General features: G+C 45.5%; 2 protein-coding genes across 4 annotated transcripts in view; one reads left to right on the forward strand and one right to left on the reverse strand.

Moving 5' to 3' along the window:
* Positions 1-1,997: 1,997 nt before the first annotated feature.
* On the reverse strand, positions 1,998-11,490 carry SFRP4 (secreted frizzled related protein 4). The gene is made up of 6 exons (XM_031590435.2): positions 11,015-11,490; positions 10,828-10,908; positions 10,687-10,752; positions 7,859-8,057; positions 5,256-5,319; positions 1,998-3,184 (listed from the first exon to the last, which is right to left on the reverse strand). Exons 1-6 carry the CDS (start codon positions 11,454-11,456, stop codon positions 2,996-2,998), a joined length of 1,041 nt encoding a protein of 346 aa, XP_031446295.2. The 5' UTR covers positions 11,457-11,490; the 3' UTR covers positions 1,998-2,995.
* A 166-nt stretch (positions 11,491-11,656) lies between these two features.
* The window catches only part of EPDR1 (ependymin related 1), a 31,106-nt gene continuing 28,104 nt past the window's right edge, over positions 11,657-14,658 (forward strand). Inside the window, exon 1 of one of the 3 annotated variants that reach the window (XR_016467644.1) lies at positions 11,657-12,587. Coding sequence is in view for 2 of the 3 variants with exons in the window: in XM_090142332.1 (XP_089998458.1) it covers positions 12,225-12,587 (363 nt within the window). In the remaining variant the exon portion in view is untranslated. The remainder of the gene's footprint in view (positions 12,588-14,658) is intronic. The other 2 variants (XM_090142332.1, XM_031590436.2) reach the window with 2 other exon arrangements.

Genomic DNA, 14,658 nt, shown 5'->3' on the forward strand with positions numbered 1-14,658 from the left:
CAATAGTCTACTTGTCCACTCTGCTGAATCTAGGTTTTATGACTCCAGTGCTGGGCTGGCCTAACGTGACACCAGATGTGCACTAGGAGAGCTGAGTCTGACTCTTGCCACATGATAGAGAGGTGAGTTGGCCATGTGGGTCTGCAGGAGGATGCAGTTGCCTGCTTGAACAGTCCCTGCTGCTCTGACATCTGTCTCACATCTTCATAAAGGTAAGGTCAGCAGGCTGGAGGACAGGGGTGTTCTGAGTCTGCATTCAGCTGGAATTTCGTGTTGCAGGAAGTTAAGAAGTGTAAGGGATTTTCAAAATGAGTTGAGTTATATTAGTACTGAATTGAGATGATTCGTGGGTTCAGCAAAAACAACCAACCAAACAAACAAAAACCAGAAAGAATGGATTTGGGAAAATCTTATTAATCCATTTCCCCTACTTGCACACCTGTCCTTTGTATGATGATATCCCCTGTTTTTTGTTGTACTACCTTTCCTTCCTCAGTATCTTTACCACATCAGAATGAAAGTTAGTTATTCAGCATAAAGCATATATGAAAATGTCAAGGAATTTAGAAATACTGGGCTTGGTGCATCGAAGTTTATTCCATAATGAAGCACAAAACTCTCTTTAGAAAATAATCTTAGCATTTCATTTCCCTGATACAAAAGTTTTAACAATTGAAAAATAGTACGTAAAGTTGGTATGGAGTCTACCTAGCTGTTCCAAAGGGTTCATTCAATACACATCACCCCTGGCTGTATTCATCATTAAAAGCTGTTAAAGTGAAATCTCATGGCTTCCGTATTTGTTTTTTCAGTCTCACATTGATAGGACTGTGATCAATTTTGATTAGTTACCCTTATACATATTTATTGGAGTACTTCAAATTGACATCAATAGGAAATCAAAGTTTAAGAACTCCTGCTACACAATAGAAAAATGTAGAAACTTTCCAATCGTATTTATCGTTTAGGCCGTGCTTACTTAAGTCATCATTTTCAAACTTGCCTAATGTAGTCACCAGCAAAGAAATTTTTTCTCATTTCATGGCAATTTATTATGTTTCATTTCATCCCACAGGGTTAAAATTCTGTCTGAATTCAGAAACCAAAGTTGTGGTCTGTTTTTTCTGACAGTACACGCTCAGCGTTTCTGGCACCTGGATTAAATTTTGCATCTTATTCTGCAGATGTTCCATAGAGATAAATTTTCACATCTGCTCAGAATTAGTAGGAAAGACCTACATTCATATGATGACCTTTGCTTATGTTAGCCAACAGTTCAAAACTCAACCAATGACCACTTAAGTTGTGTAGATTTTTTTCGCCCTGAACTACCTCACAAGCTATTAAAAAATTTCTTCCTTTCTGTTCCATTTCTGTCCCTTTGTTTTAAGCATTCTAAATTAGAATTTACATCTTTGCCTTGTGTTAGCATATTGCTAAATGTGTTAGTGCTACTACCACAATCACTCCAGCATATTTTGTCTTAAAATTAATCTATGCAAATTGCATTGGAATTCAGGTAGGGATATAAATCAATATACTGACATGATTGCTTTGAACTCTTTATGTTCACTGACACAGAGCTAGTTATTTTTTTCTGATGTAGACCCTCTCTATTTTAGAAATATCAGTTTTGTTTTACAGATATCAGAAACACTAAATCTAGTCTTCAGTTTTGCTGTAGGAATTCCTCAAGTTCAATATATCAATCAAGAGCTCTCACAATGTCAACGAAGATGACCTCCTTATTTGTTAAGGTAAAGCCTGGGCAGGAACAGCATAAATGCCATCTTGGTGTTATGCCAGTTAGATTTGTATCACCTTTGCTTTTTTCATAGCTCACACAGCTAAACAGGTCAGTAAAACTTAGTACATAAATATTAGCAACTGCTTTGTTCACAGCAGCTTGCAGGGTCAATGTTACTTTACAGTCAGCAGAACTGAACCTAGCCAGTTGTTTTCAGAAGTTAATGAACGGGGACAAATCATCTTTCTTATTTATTAGTCTATTTATTTATTTATTTGGTATCAAACGATAAAAATGATCCACATGAACATGGAGCCACACGAAGCCCTCTTTTTCAATACTGTTCAGTAGCTGTCAGTTATGTTTAGAGTAATGCTTCTCTTCCAGTTTTTGTAACAAAGATATATTACAGCAAACATACATTAATTATTTTTAAGAATTCTGCAGATCTGCTTCACTTTAATCTGTCCTTTTAAAAAATACTGATTTTTTTCAATTAGATGTTTAAATATATTTGAAATTATAACAACAGAAGGCAGCCTGAAGTACAGTAATAATAATAAAAAAATTAGTTTGCTTTCAAGGCATTTTTGCTACACAAAGTCAAAAACTAACACTGTAAGCATATTTCTGGCACTCATAAAAAGTAAATAATCACATAATGCATACCCAGATGCTTATTGGTAAACTATGCTTTTGACTGCTCTGAGTAAGAGCTGTGATTCCCAACAGCAGATAGATTCAGCTACAGCAGCTGTCGCAGTCACTGCAGCTCTCTGCCAGAAGTTACATCTCCCTGCTGCTCCTCAGCTGCCATGGTTCTCAGCTCACCAGATTCACTCACAGAGTAACCTGCCAACTAACACACCTAGCTGCAAAGTGCACTTTCTGAGCAGAGAAGAGATGCCTTGTGCAGCCCTCCCAACCTCTGGCAGGGTAACGGGGACACAGAGTTAAAACCTCTAGCAGCCAAGACAGCTCTACCTAGAATTGCAAATGAGAGCCCTAAGATAAAGCTCAGTCAGACTGTATATGCCTACCACGTATTAGTGCAAACCTACACTCTGAGGCTTGCAGTGGCTTGAAAGGAAAAGCAAACCTTTACAAATAAAGTGCAGCAAAAATGTCTATGTAGAAATGGAGTTTCTAAGTCGATGAGTTCTGGATTAATAAAACATGCCAGTCAAACCAGATTGTGACCCTCATCATGCAAGAAAAATCTTTCCTCTCTTGCCAGAAATGTCACACTCATACTTTCTTAGCGTTCGTTTCTTTCTGGCCATTTCTCGTTTTAGTGGCCTTTTTGGGGCCACTGACCAGCGTGTTGGTGTTCTTGTTTGATGGTTTTGAGGCCCCGCTCCGACCACTGCGTCCTGCATTCTGATTCTTACTGCGGGCTGTTCGCTGCTTTTGTTCTTGCAGTCTCTGTTCCCATCTCTGTGGAAGGGTAGAAAAAGAGGGAAAGACATTACCATAAATAATTACATCTATCCAGAACCACGGATATCAACAGCTTTGTGCTGTTGTGCTGTGCAGAGCCATCAAGCTTAGTATGGCTTGTAGTGGAAACCTGCCACATGTTTTTGGGTGGAGGGATTTCACAATATCAGCTGATGAAAATGACAACTGCACATCTCTCCTGTGTGCTGCCTATGAGCGTGCTTCTCATCCCTTTCTACAAATCAAGAGTTTTTAAAGTGCTGTGAAGTGATCAGGTGGTCCAAAATATGGAGATCTGCAACACTGCAGGACTCTTTTACCTCTAGGAACAGAAACGTTTTAAGAAAAGAGAGGTAGATAGTAGAAGCTGGAGAAGGTCCTCACCTTTTCCTTCTACTAATGCACTTTTTTGTCTGAAACTCCTGGGCAGCCTGGTCTAGCATTAGGTGGGATGGTTGGTGGCCCTGCGTGTGGCAGGGGGGTTGGAGATTCATGATCCTTGAGGTCCCTTCCAACCCTGGCCATTCTGTGATTCTGTGAAGGGGCTTTGCCCAGCGATCAGAGCAAGAGCAATGCTCTGCAGCTTTCCTGTTTCATCTCCCTGCACTGACCATGTTGCTACTTAGACTCTCAGCCTGCCTAGAAAAGAGACCAGCCATGTTGTGGTTACGTTAACAGATGTCTTTTGTGGTCCAGAGACAACTCAAAATATTCATTTTAATTAGCAACTCAAGATAAATGTTGGATGTAAGTCCTCAGAGATGAATGATGGACTTTAAACAAATCCACTGCAACACCTCGCTCCATATTGTCTATATTTATGTAGGCAGAGTCATCATAGACTTCTTTATCAAACAAAAACTATCAGCAGGCATTTAAGTGTGTATCACTCAAACTTGTTTAAAGGAGGATTTAATTTAGGAAGCTACTAATATCAGAAGGAAGGACATAGGCTTTGAGATGTAGTCTGTTTTGCAGCCGTGCATCTATTTTGACTGTCTGAAAATGAATGTCTGAACAGGTTTCAAGCTACAATTAGAAATCACAAAACACTGTGAAAAGCCCACTAAAACATATGTGCCAGCAACTGGTCATGAAGTTTACAGCTATGGGATTTCAAGAATCCAAGTTACATGTCACTAATCTCCCAAATCCTGCCTGGTTTAATCTGCAATGCAATGTATTTATTTTTTACAGTCTTAAAGTTCTTTTTTTTTTTTTTTTCATGAACAAGTTTCATGTGAGTAAGTGAGGAGAAAGGGGAATGATAAAAGCATCAAGTACAGACACCTGAAAGAAGTCGATCTGTAATCTAAAAGCTTCTACAGATGAATATATGCAATCTTTTTCCTCCTCTCTTTAATTAAGGTACATATACCTGTATGTCTGTAATGCTCTGAAATCTTTCCTGAATTAGAGAAATCTCTTTCATCTCCACAAGTGTGAGGAAGAGTCAGACATTGTCTCTATATTATAGAGAGTTTACAAGCAGGGAGTGATAACAAGGATTAGACTTTTTCCTCCAATGTTCCTTGAAAGCATCCAGGGGAAGCACAATACCTGCAGTAGGTCTTTATCTGGATGTAGCTGGTCTGTGTCTCAGGACTGCACACTTCAGTGCATCAAAGCCCTTTCATCAGGTGCAGTGGATTTTAACTTCCCTTCTTACCCAATATGGACTCTATATTCTTCTGCTTATTACCAGACAGCTACTTCACTAAGCAGCTATTCTCAGGCAATTCTCAGAGTCATTACTGTAATGTGAGTTCAAACAAAGATCAGACAACATCCTACTCAGGGACATTTGGCAGATAAAACAAAAGTAAAATTTTAGAGACTTTAAAATTCTAGACTGAAGTTTTCAGATTTTCACTTACGTTTATATATAACTAAGCATAGATAAGCAGCCTGATTTTTGGAGGTATTAAAACGTTGAAGTGAAAACAGTAATACTCAGAGGTGTTCTGCATATGTAAAGTTCAAGCAAGTTATTAAATGCTGAAAAATCCACAGTGGTGTTTAGCTTTTTAATGAGAGTATTAACATTCTTTTCTTCGGTTGTACTTACCTTAAATCTTTTGTTTAACTGATCCTTCCATTTTTCAACTAGACATCCATCAAGAAGCATCAACCTGAAAATCAAGAAACAAACAGACAGTTTTGGTTTTGATTCCTAAGATGTCATTCCAGATGGTTTAACACTGACTGACATTGCAACGAACTAGCAGGTATTGATAGTTTCTGCATACAGGAAGATGAGCAGAAATGCATTTCAGAGCCAAAGCTACAGTATATAAGTAGTACTGAGAAAACATTTTGAGCCTTTTGTCCACACCTGCCACTGTGCTGAGGGGGAAAATTGTCCTGCCTTGATTGCAGGACGAATTGTTAACAAAAAGTGATGAGTTGGGTAACATCCTACGAAACTACTTAAATGCCTTTATCACACAGATTTCTGCTTATGTCCAATGTGTGTGTGTGCATAAACGAGCAGTTTAAACTAATGTATTTGTATGAATGTATTTGACTTCTTTGATGAAAACAAAGCTAGGTTTACACGCACAAGTTAATACAGCTTTTCTGACAAATGGTAACACTACCTGATCACTCATTATTGTCTCCATTGCTATCTACTAATACGTTATGATTACACTATTTTTGTGTTATATGTAATTACTTAATGAGAGTTAAGGTGAATTTGGAACAAGTGTGGGTGGTATTGTCTACCAATCAATTCTGGCCACCTCCTGTATGAAAATACTGAGTCTAGATATTATAAAATGAATTAAACAGAAGCGTAGTTATTAAATGGTGTGTGCCTTACAGAGCTTCTAATAGAGTTTATTCTAAAGAATACCTTATGAATACCAAGGTTGAAACAACTATTTTATAGTGGAGGGATGCTGGAGTTTCTGTATTTTCTCTAGTGATAACTATTTTCAGTATTTTCTTCTTCATTTCCTCTCTCTCTTTTTTTCTTTTTTTTTAATCTTGGGACTTAATATGCTCCAGTATTACTTCCCTACTGCTACAAGACTCCCTGTAGACATCAGTGCTGGTGAAGACATCAGAACAAGCAGGACATCAGAACAGCAGCTGCTGTTCAAACCAAGTTAGTGAGTGAAATCCTAATCCTACTTAAGGGCAACCGGTGTCCTGCCATTGACTTCAGGAGGGCTGTAGCTTCCACCTATTTTGTCTCCAGCATTCAAAAAGTTACTGTAACTCAAAACTTTCAGTCTACATACTGTTGAGTTCAACAGGAAACACATAAAATAGTTTATGCTGCTTTTGCAAATCTAGATGAAATAAAAGCCATCAGATAATATTTATCAATTGTTGTGTTTTCTCCATAGTAAAGGAGATGATGATGAGTACTTTTCACTCCTGAAATCTCCTCTCTCTAAGAACCTGCTGAGGATTCACTCCAGCAAAGCTCTGCAGCTCAGAGCAATCTCAGTCATGCTATTTCTACGTGGCACAGAGCACCTCTCCATAAACAAAGCTAACACTACTAAAGGGTTCTAAATTAATCTTTGTGAAATACTTCCAGATTGGGAGTGGCAAAGTGCTGTGTAATAATAAAATGTTTGTAATAATAAAATACTTGTAATAATAAAATGCTCATAATAATAAAAAACTTGTGAGCCCCTTAGCTCCCCCCAAAACAGCTGTAATAATAAAGGACCAGACGGCAACTTAAACAAGTGTTAGAAACACCTGTAAAACCCTCTTAAAATATTAATACAAAAAAAGGTTGAAAATATGAATATGGTCCATTAAGCTCTGCACATAGATGTTTTATGATCCTTAGAGCAGCACATGTTCTGTATGTTCTGTCAGCAGCCATATACAAAACCAGCTTGTACATTTTACAAACAATCTTACCTCCGACCCACAGCATGGAGGCACACGTACCAATCACACCACAAGCTGTCCTATTGGTATCATTGCTACCATTACCTTGAGGCGCTAATGGATGGGACATTGCCTCAAAAACCCAAAAAGAAAAGCACGCTGTGGTCCACTGCTTCCTCTCCTCCAGATCAGCATGCTGGATTTCCTTCCATGCCTGGGGCTAGGCTGACTGCCAGAGAAAAGGTCTGGTAAAGTCAGTTTTGTTTTGACTTTTAATCATACAGCAGAACTGGCAAGCTGCTCGGAGCTTATTTACTTTTCCTCTGCCATCCGGGAGGCACAGCTCCAGTGGCTGCAGCTTTGGCTGGTCCCAGCACAGCTGTGGGACGAGAAACATCTCACTGATGGCATCGGTCCGAAACCTGGACAGGCCAGGGAAGAAGGGCTGGCTCTGTGTCCTATGGACTCCCATCCTCTCCGTTGGGACAGAACTCTGCTTTAATCTGAGCCACTCCATCCTACCAGCACGGGCCACCAGTGGGCTGGCAGGATGTACCTGCAGCAGTCCTAGAGAACAGCCACAGAGAGCTGGAGTTGCCTCCACTGCCTGCACTGCACCCAGCAATTGGCCACCAGCACCCAACAAAACCATGGTTTGTTACAGGCGAGATTAACTAAGCGGAAAAAGTTAACTGTGAAAGTAACTGTGACGTGGAGATGTAGTATTAACAATAGATTTGCCAAGTGACCAGAAAGGGAGCTGTGTTGCCCTCCTTCTCTCCCATTACACTAAATCACGTCGCAGTTGCCCACCTGGAGCGCCACTCGTAGCACATGATAAGGACGTCCTGCTTTGGCTGCAGAGGTGGGCACTGGCAGGATGAATTGGTCAGGAGAGGCACTTGGGACTGAGTAATTGGCATCGAGGACTTCAGGATGTCTTTTACTTCAACCACAGTCGTTATCTCATTGCAGTTCCCCCTCTCCACGCTTTTTACTTTCGCATGAATGACTGCAAGTAGAAAAGCAGTGGCGTAAGAACAACAAACAGTCTCAGAAATTTAAACACCACCTAAAATTAAATAAAACACATTAAATTGAAAGCTGTTGTTTTGGCTGTGAAACTAGAGCTCTTTCTTCATGTGTGGGCACATACAGTGGCTTAGAATAACAGAGGACTGATCCCGATTTTGGTTTTCAGCAGGACTGTTGACAACTGTGAAATGAAACATGTGCTTAAAGCTCTGCCAGATCAGGCCAGGCGACCTAGCTGGGAATCACAAGCACAGGCAGCTCTTTTGAGTCAGCTGAGAGCAACTTCTCACATACATTTGGACTGTTCTACAGCCACATGTTGCTGCTTCCAGTTACGCAATGGATAATTTAACCTCATAGATGGTATGCCTTATCAATAGCAAAGTCATTTCACCATGGGTCAAACCCAATAACTCACATCTTCTCTTAAATATGAGAAAGGAAGACTTAAAACAAATACTTAGAAGCCAAGAGGGTTGGGATTTCCGTGCCGTATTCAGTTAAGAACTTTTTTCTTCTTTTACATTCAGATTACATACCAGTAGTAACATTCTCATATAAAATAAACTCAGAAAGAAGTTCTTCTGATTCTGAATGCACAAGCACCCACACTTTTACTGAAGAAATCCACAAGGCTAAGGAGAAGTTCTGCAGATGGCTCTGAGGTTGATACCTGACTGACTCTGAGCAACCTGGGAGTATCTGCCACTGCCCTGTGCTGAGCACCAGATGGGTAAAATGGAACAAAATGAGGGATTTTGTCCCTAGGAAATGTCAAAATAGGAAGGGTCTTATTTTTAAATGGTCACACCATTCTTTTGTGAAGAAGAAAAAGAGTTTCAGTTTTAGAGACTCACAATTCACTTTCAAGTCTGTTCAAAAACAAATTGCAGCTCCTACGCAACAGGGATTGCTTTGAAAACGTTCACCTATAATATTTATCAAAAAAAAAAAAAAGAAAAAAGGTGGAATTTTCTGTACTGAATGCAGACGTTGGCTTCATATTGATAGCACAAAAAAACATATGTTGTATGGAATGATTTCTGAAAACATTTTAAAATTACACCTATCAAAACAGCCATGGGCCTATAATCAGCTACGGTGCTCACAGTTTTAACAGTGAAGAAAAGTTCTGACCAGCTAGGAATACAATTTGTTGTATGTATTACTTTAAAGCATTTCAGGAAAATGTGGGTTTTGTTTGCAACTTGCTCTCCCTTCTCTCGTTTCTCAATCCCTCTTCCATGTGAACATGCCTATCTATTTTTGAGGAGGCCGGATACAAATCTACCTCTCAACCACAAAATCTTGATTTTACAAGTTCAGTCGAATGAAATCCTTCAATCTTTTCTAAATTTTGGAATCCAACTTGCAGTTTTTATTCCTCTAACACTCCCACTGAAGCCCCTGCAATGAGAAGACCCTGCAATCAGAATTTGCATGGCTAACGCCCACATTTCATGTCAGAACAATCATTTTATATCACTTCGTTTACACATACTTCAGTGCAGTATGAAAATTCATTGTCCCACCTGAACACATCCTTACAGTGTATCAAGACGGGCTAAGGAATTACATAAAAAGAAAATACCATGTAAATCAACCAAAATGCCCTGGCAAGAAAGTGTGCAATATCCTTTTTAAGTTAGATCATAGAATCATAGAAACACAGAATGGCTTGGGTTGAAAAGGACCTCAAAGATCATCTAGTTTCAACCCCCCTGCTCAGTCTGATTACTCTCACCAAACTGACTTGGATTTTTTTCCCCATGTTCTAACAAAGAAGCCAATAACTACAAACTTGCTTTCACTTGCTATCAGATAAACAGGAGTCAACTACATATAACATCTCTATTGTAAGATAATTCAGGACTTCCCTCAAAGAAACAGCTTTTCCCTGAGAAAAAGACCATAAATTACTAAGCCTGATACTGCATATTCAATTCACTATTGACAGGGATTTTTCTATTGACATTAAAGATGTTTAAGCTCATATGTAACCAATGTTAACTACTGTTTCTCTGAACTCCCAGCAGCAGAAAGCCCGTAGATGGGATAGGAGAGCAAGGGGTGCAGTGAATACTTACTTGTACAGCCACAGTGTCATGCAACACAAAAACTACCAGCCAGCTCCTCGCCTGGCTGCTGCAAATTGTCACTGAGTTGAGTTAACCTGTGACAATTCCCCACAAGATGAAGCTCTGGCTAGCAAGTAAAAGCATATGCACGAGTAATAAAGTTTTACCTCACTGTGGCTTTGTTTACAGCTCTATTTAGGTAATAAATCTGTTAATTCCAGCTGCAGGACAAGCATGGGAGCTGGCCTAGCAGCATCAGGCCACGCTCATCCGCACTCAGTGGAGTGCCTTTTGCAGCAGCAAGAGCTGTTCCTGCCGGGTTACCTGTTGGTCCTATCATACCCCACCGAAATTCCACTCTTTCCCAGAAAAGTGGGAAACGGTGACCAACATCTGTGTGTTGGTCATTGCTGCCCACGAAAAGTGTTGGTTGGAGAAGCCTCAACACCCATAGTTTGGAGATGGGGCCTGGAGAGGGGGCGAGCGCAGGGATGGGAAATAGAGCAGGGCAAAGCCTGCAGCACTTACTGTAGCTGTAGTTCTTGGCCAGGTAGGTCGACAGCGTAGGCTTCGTCTTTTTGCACCTGCATCGCTCTTCGGGGGGAGAGAAGGGGAGCGGTTACGGGGTGCGGGGCGGGAAGGGGAGGTGGGGAGGCCCCCCAGGCTCACCCTGGCCGCGGCTCCTGCACTCGTGCTGCGGGGGTCTGTCCGGCACCAGCACGCCCTGCGTGAAGTCCGTCCACTTCCCATCTGCAAACAGAGGGGCTGTCGGAGGGGGGGGTCGGGGCCGGGGGGTGCCGCGAAGTCAGGGGCCGCCCCCCGCCGCCCCGCCGCCCCCGGCCGGGCGCTCACCCACCCTCGGGCAGGTCGGTGACGATGGCCTCGGGGGAGATGCAGACGCCGCGGTCGTAGACGGGGAGGTCGTCGCAGGCCAGGCTGTCGGGCCAGCTGTGATTGTAGCGGCGCATGATGGGCTCGCAGCCGTCGCGGGCGCGCTGGCAGACGGAGCGGCAGGGCTTGATGGGGTCGTAGAGGAACTCCAGCGTGCAGATGGGCGCGTACATGGCGCAGAGGAAGAAGGAGAGGACCGGGCTGCAGCCGGTGCCCACCAGCTCCTCGTACTGCTCGATGGCCAGCACGGCGTTCTCCTGCGTGCTGTGGTGGAGGTGGTTGGGCATACGGGTGATGTTCCAGGGCATGGGGCGGCACATGGGGATGCGCACCGCCTCGCACGGCGCGCCCTGCGCCCGCGGGCTCACCCGCAGCCACAGAGACACGGCCACCAAGGCGCGCAGCATCCTCCTCCTCCTCCTCCTCCTCCGCCTCCTCCTCCTCCTCCTTCTCAGCCGCCGCCGCCGCCGCCGCCGCCGCCGCCTCCTCCGCCGCCGCCGCCGCCGCCGCCGCCGCCGCCGCCGCCGCCGCCGCCGCCGCCCCTGGGTCCGGCCGCACTCGGTGTCGGGAGCGGCGCCGACAGCCATGGAAATCGCGGGACGGCATTTATACCGGCGGTACCCGTGACGTGGGGCCGATCCGCTCCCCGGGCAGCCCCGCCGCGCCGGAGGGGGTGTGCGTGTGTGTGTGCGTGCGTGCACCGTGACATCACCTCCACCGCCGTAATCCCCGCCGACATCACCGCGCCCCTCTATCGGCTGTGTAACGCGTTCCTGGACGTGGAAGTGTGTGTGTGGGGGGGGGGATGTGGGTGTGGGGACGAACCCAAACAAACGCACACGCGCCCGTCCCCTGCGGGCCGAGCCCCTCGCTCCCCTCCTGCCGACCCCCAGCGGAAAGTTTTGGTGCGGAGCCCCGGCAGCCTCCACCGGGTTAGGAGCTCGCGGAGCGCCCTGCGGCAGGGGAGAGCAGCGGGAGCTTTGTGACAGCGTCTGTGGGGAAATACTCCGTTCCCTCCGCGCAGCACCTCGTGCCCGTGTAACCCCGGCTGGCGGCATTGGGAGCGTGCCCTCGATTGCCCCTTAGCTGCGAGCGGGCGACAATTTGTATGTGTGTGTATATGTGTGTGTATAAGTGAGGGGAGACACGGTGCCCGACATTTTGAGTGCGTGTGCATGCGGGGCGCACGCGGCGCAAGCGGCGCGCAGCCGGCGCAGGCGATGCGGAGCGGGTTGGGGGCGGGCCGCCCCCGCCCCTCCTTCCCTCAGCTCCCCCCCGTTGCCGTGGCGGGCGCGCAGTGCGGCGCGGAGCATGGCGCCGGCGGCGGGCGGGTTGTTGCTGCTGCTGCTGCTGGGCGGCATCCCGGTGCGCGGCGGGGCGGGGGCCGAGCCGTGCCGGGCGCCGGGGCAGTGGGAAGGGCGCAGCGTGCGCTACGAGCACGGCACGGGCCGAAACACGCGGGCCGCCGTCTCTTACGACGGCCTCAACCAGCGCCTCCGCATCTTGGAGGAGAGGAAGGCGCTCATCCCCTGCAAGAAGTAGGTGGCGGCGAAGGGGCCGGGGTCCCCAAGAGGCGCGCGGGAGGCGGGGCTGCGGGGGGCGGCTTGTCACGGCGGAGGGAGGGAAGGGGCTGGCAGCGGGCGTCCGCGCTCCGCGCGGGTGTGCGCGCAGGGACGGGCGTGCTGAGCGCAGTGCTTCGGGATACTGCGCGCCCCCAGCCCTAATGCACGGCGTAACGTAGAAAAATCACCCTTAGAGCTAGGAGAGGCGTTGCTGGAATAATATAATTCTGGTAAGTTGCTAGCAAGCTTGAGTCACGTTCTCTTTGCGATTCCCCGTTCCTCCAAACGCGAGCACAGCTCGGGGTGAGCACGCAGCCGGTAGCCGGGCTCAGTGCTCGCACGCACTGCACGGGCTGCCTGGCCCCGCAGGACCTCCCTGTCGTTAACCTTATTAACCTGCCTGTTGTTAACCTCGCTTTCTCGGTTGGGTGGCAAATCAGTGCAGGAAGAAGCAGCCTGCAGAAGGGCCTGTGTTTCCTCAGCCTGGAGCCATGGAAACTGTGATCGGGCCCTGAGTGCCGGTCCCTCTGTCACCGTGCTGAGATGTACCAGCCCACGGGGCTGCCACACCGCCGCACCCACCCAAAGTTATAACTGCATCAGCTTGGGAGTAAGCCAAGGTGCAGAGCAACCCAAAATTGCTGTATCATCCAACCTGAAAGTTCTCTGCTGTTGAAATATCAATATTCTGTTTTGCTCCTGGCTTCTTCCTGCCTACATTCAATCCCTTACCAACACGACACATTCAGTGTTTTCATTTTTCAGAAGTGCTCCCCCCTCACTCCTTTTTCTGACAGCCTCAAAACAGTTTTACGTGAATCTCATTGTAAAATTCACCTTTCCCCATAGTTCTGTTTTTTTTTCCCCTCTTTCTTACTGTTTTTAAATAGGAACTGTATGAAGAGTGTTACAGGCAGGATACAGTTTATTGGTGTTCTGCTGATGTACAATGCAATCTGACACTGTCCATACTCCTGCACCCCTTCTTTCAGAAGTCCTGGGTTGACCTGCACATTCAACAGCTTCTCTGCAAAGCCTGATGCGAGCGTTCTCTAGCTTCTGAGCTGCACTGAGCTCATTTCTTCAGGCCTGTGTTTATTTTATCTGAAGACTTTATTTTAAGATGAACTAATTATTTTACATTTTCCACTCAGGGCCAGATTTTGGCCTCTGCCAAGATCAGCTCTCATTACGTTTTTGACAAATATTTGCTCTGGACTCTGTTTTGTCTGGGCTGATAGTGTTAGCGCAGGGTGCGGTGCAGACAGGTGTGCTGGCTGCTCACTCTGTTAGTTTTGCCTGCGTTGGTTTATCATTGCAGACAATCCCTGACCTCAGGCATCCCCACCATACTGAGACCCGCCGTGCCTTCTGCCATCCAAAAGCAGAAGGTGGTTTTGTTAGGAGCGTGGCTCACGTCAGCGCAGGGTGTGACCCTGCTTCCATCGGAGTCAGCAGGAAGGCTCCCATTGATTTTAGCGTGTGTTGGGTCAGATCTGAGGCTGAGAGCTCAGCTTCAGTTCACATCGGACACTGTGAGTCATAAGTCGAAGCCTTCAGAAGTTAGAGGCGAGAGGATTTATCTTGCCTTTGGAGGAAAAATTTCTCTCCCACTCTGCTTTGATGCTGGCAAGAAAAGGAGAATTACACTGAGGCAGTGACTACAAAAGCATCAAGAAAAATAGTGCTTTCTTTGTCCCTGGGGAAATTTCAGTATGAATTCTCACAGACGCATTTACTCCTACAAGATGCAATAATCAAGATTGGCCAAAGACCAAATTTCTATGCAGTGTTTTCTGAATCTTAGAAATGTGGCCACAATCAAACACAGCTCTGTTGGAGTCACCGAGGTTGATCAGGAGCACAAAGCCCTGCCTGTGTCAAGTGGTTTGCAGGCTCCTAACCACCAGAAAACCTAAAAGCATCAATTTTCCATGTAGATGTACGTTTCAAATTCATGTCATTTGCTTTGTGGCATTTTCATACCTCCTTCCACCCTATGTTCCTGAAAAGTAACCGTAAGGTAAATAGCCCATCAGTGCTTCAT

This window comes from Phasianus colchicus, chromosome 6, assembly GCF_987193195.1.
Source record: "Phasianus colchicus chromosome 6, bPhaCol1.hap1.1, whole genome shotgun sequence".
Lineage (NCBI taxonomy): Eukaryota > Metazoa > Chordata > Aves > Galliformes > Phasianidae > Phasianus > Phasianus colchicus.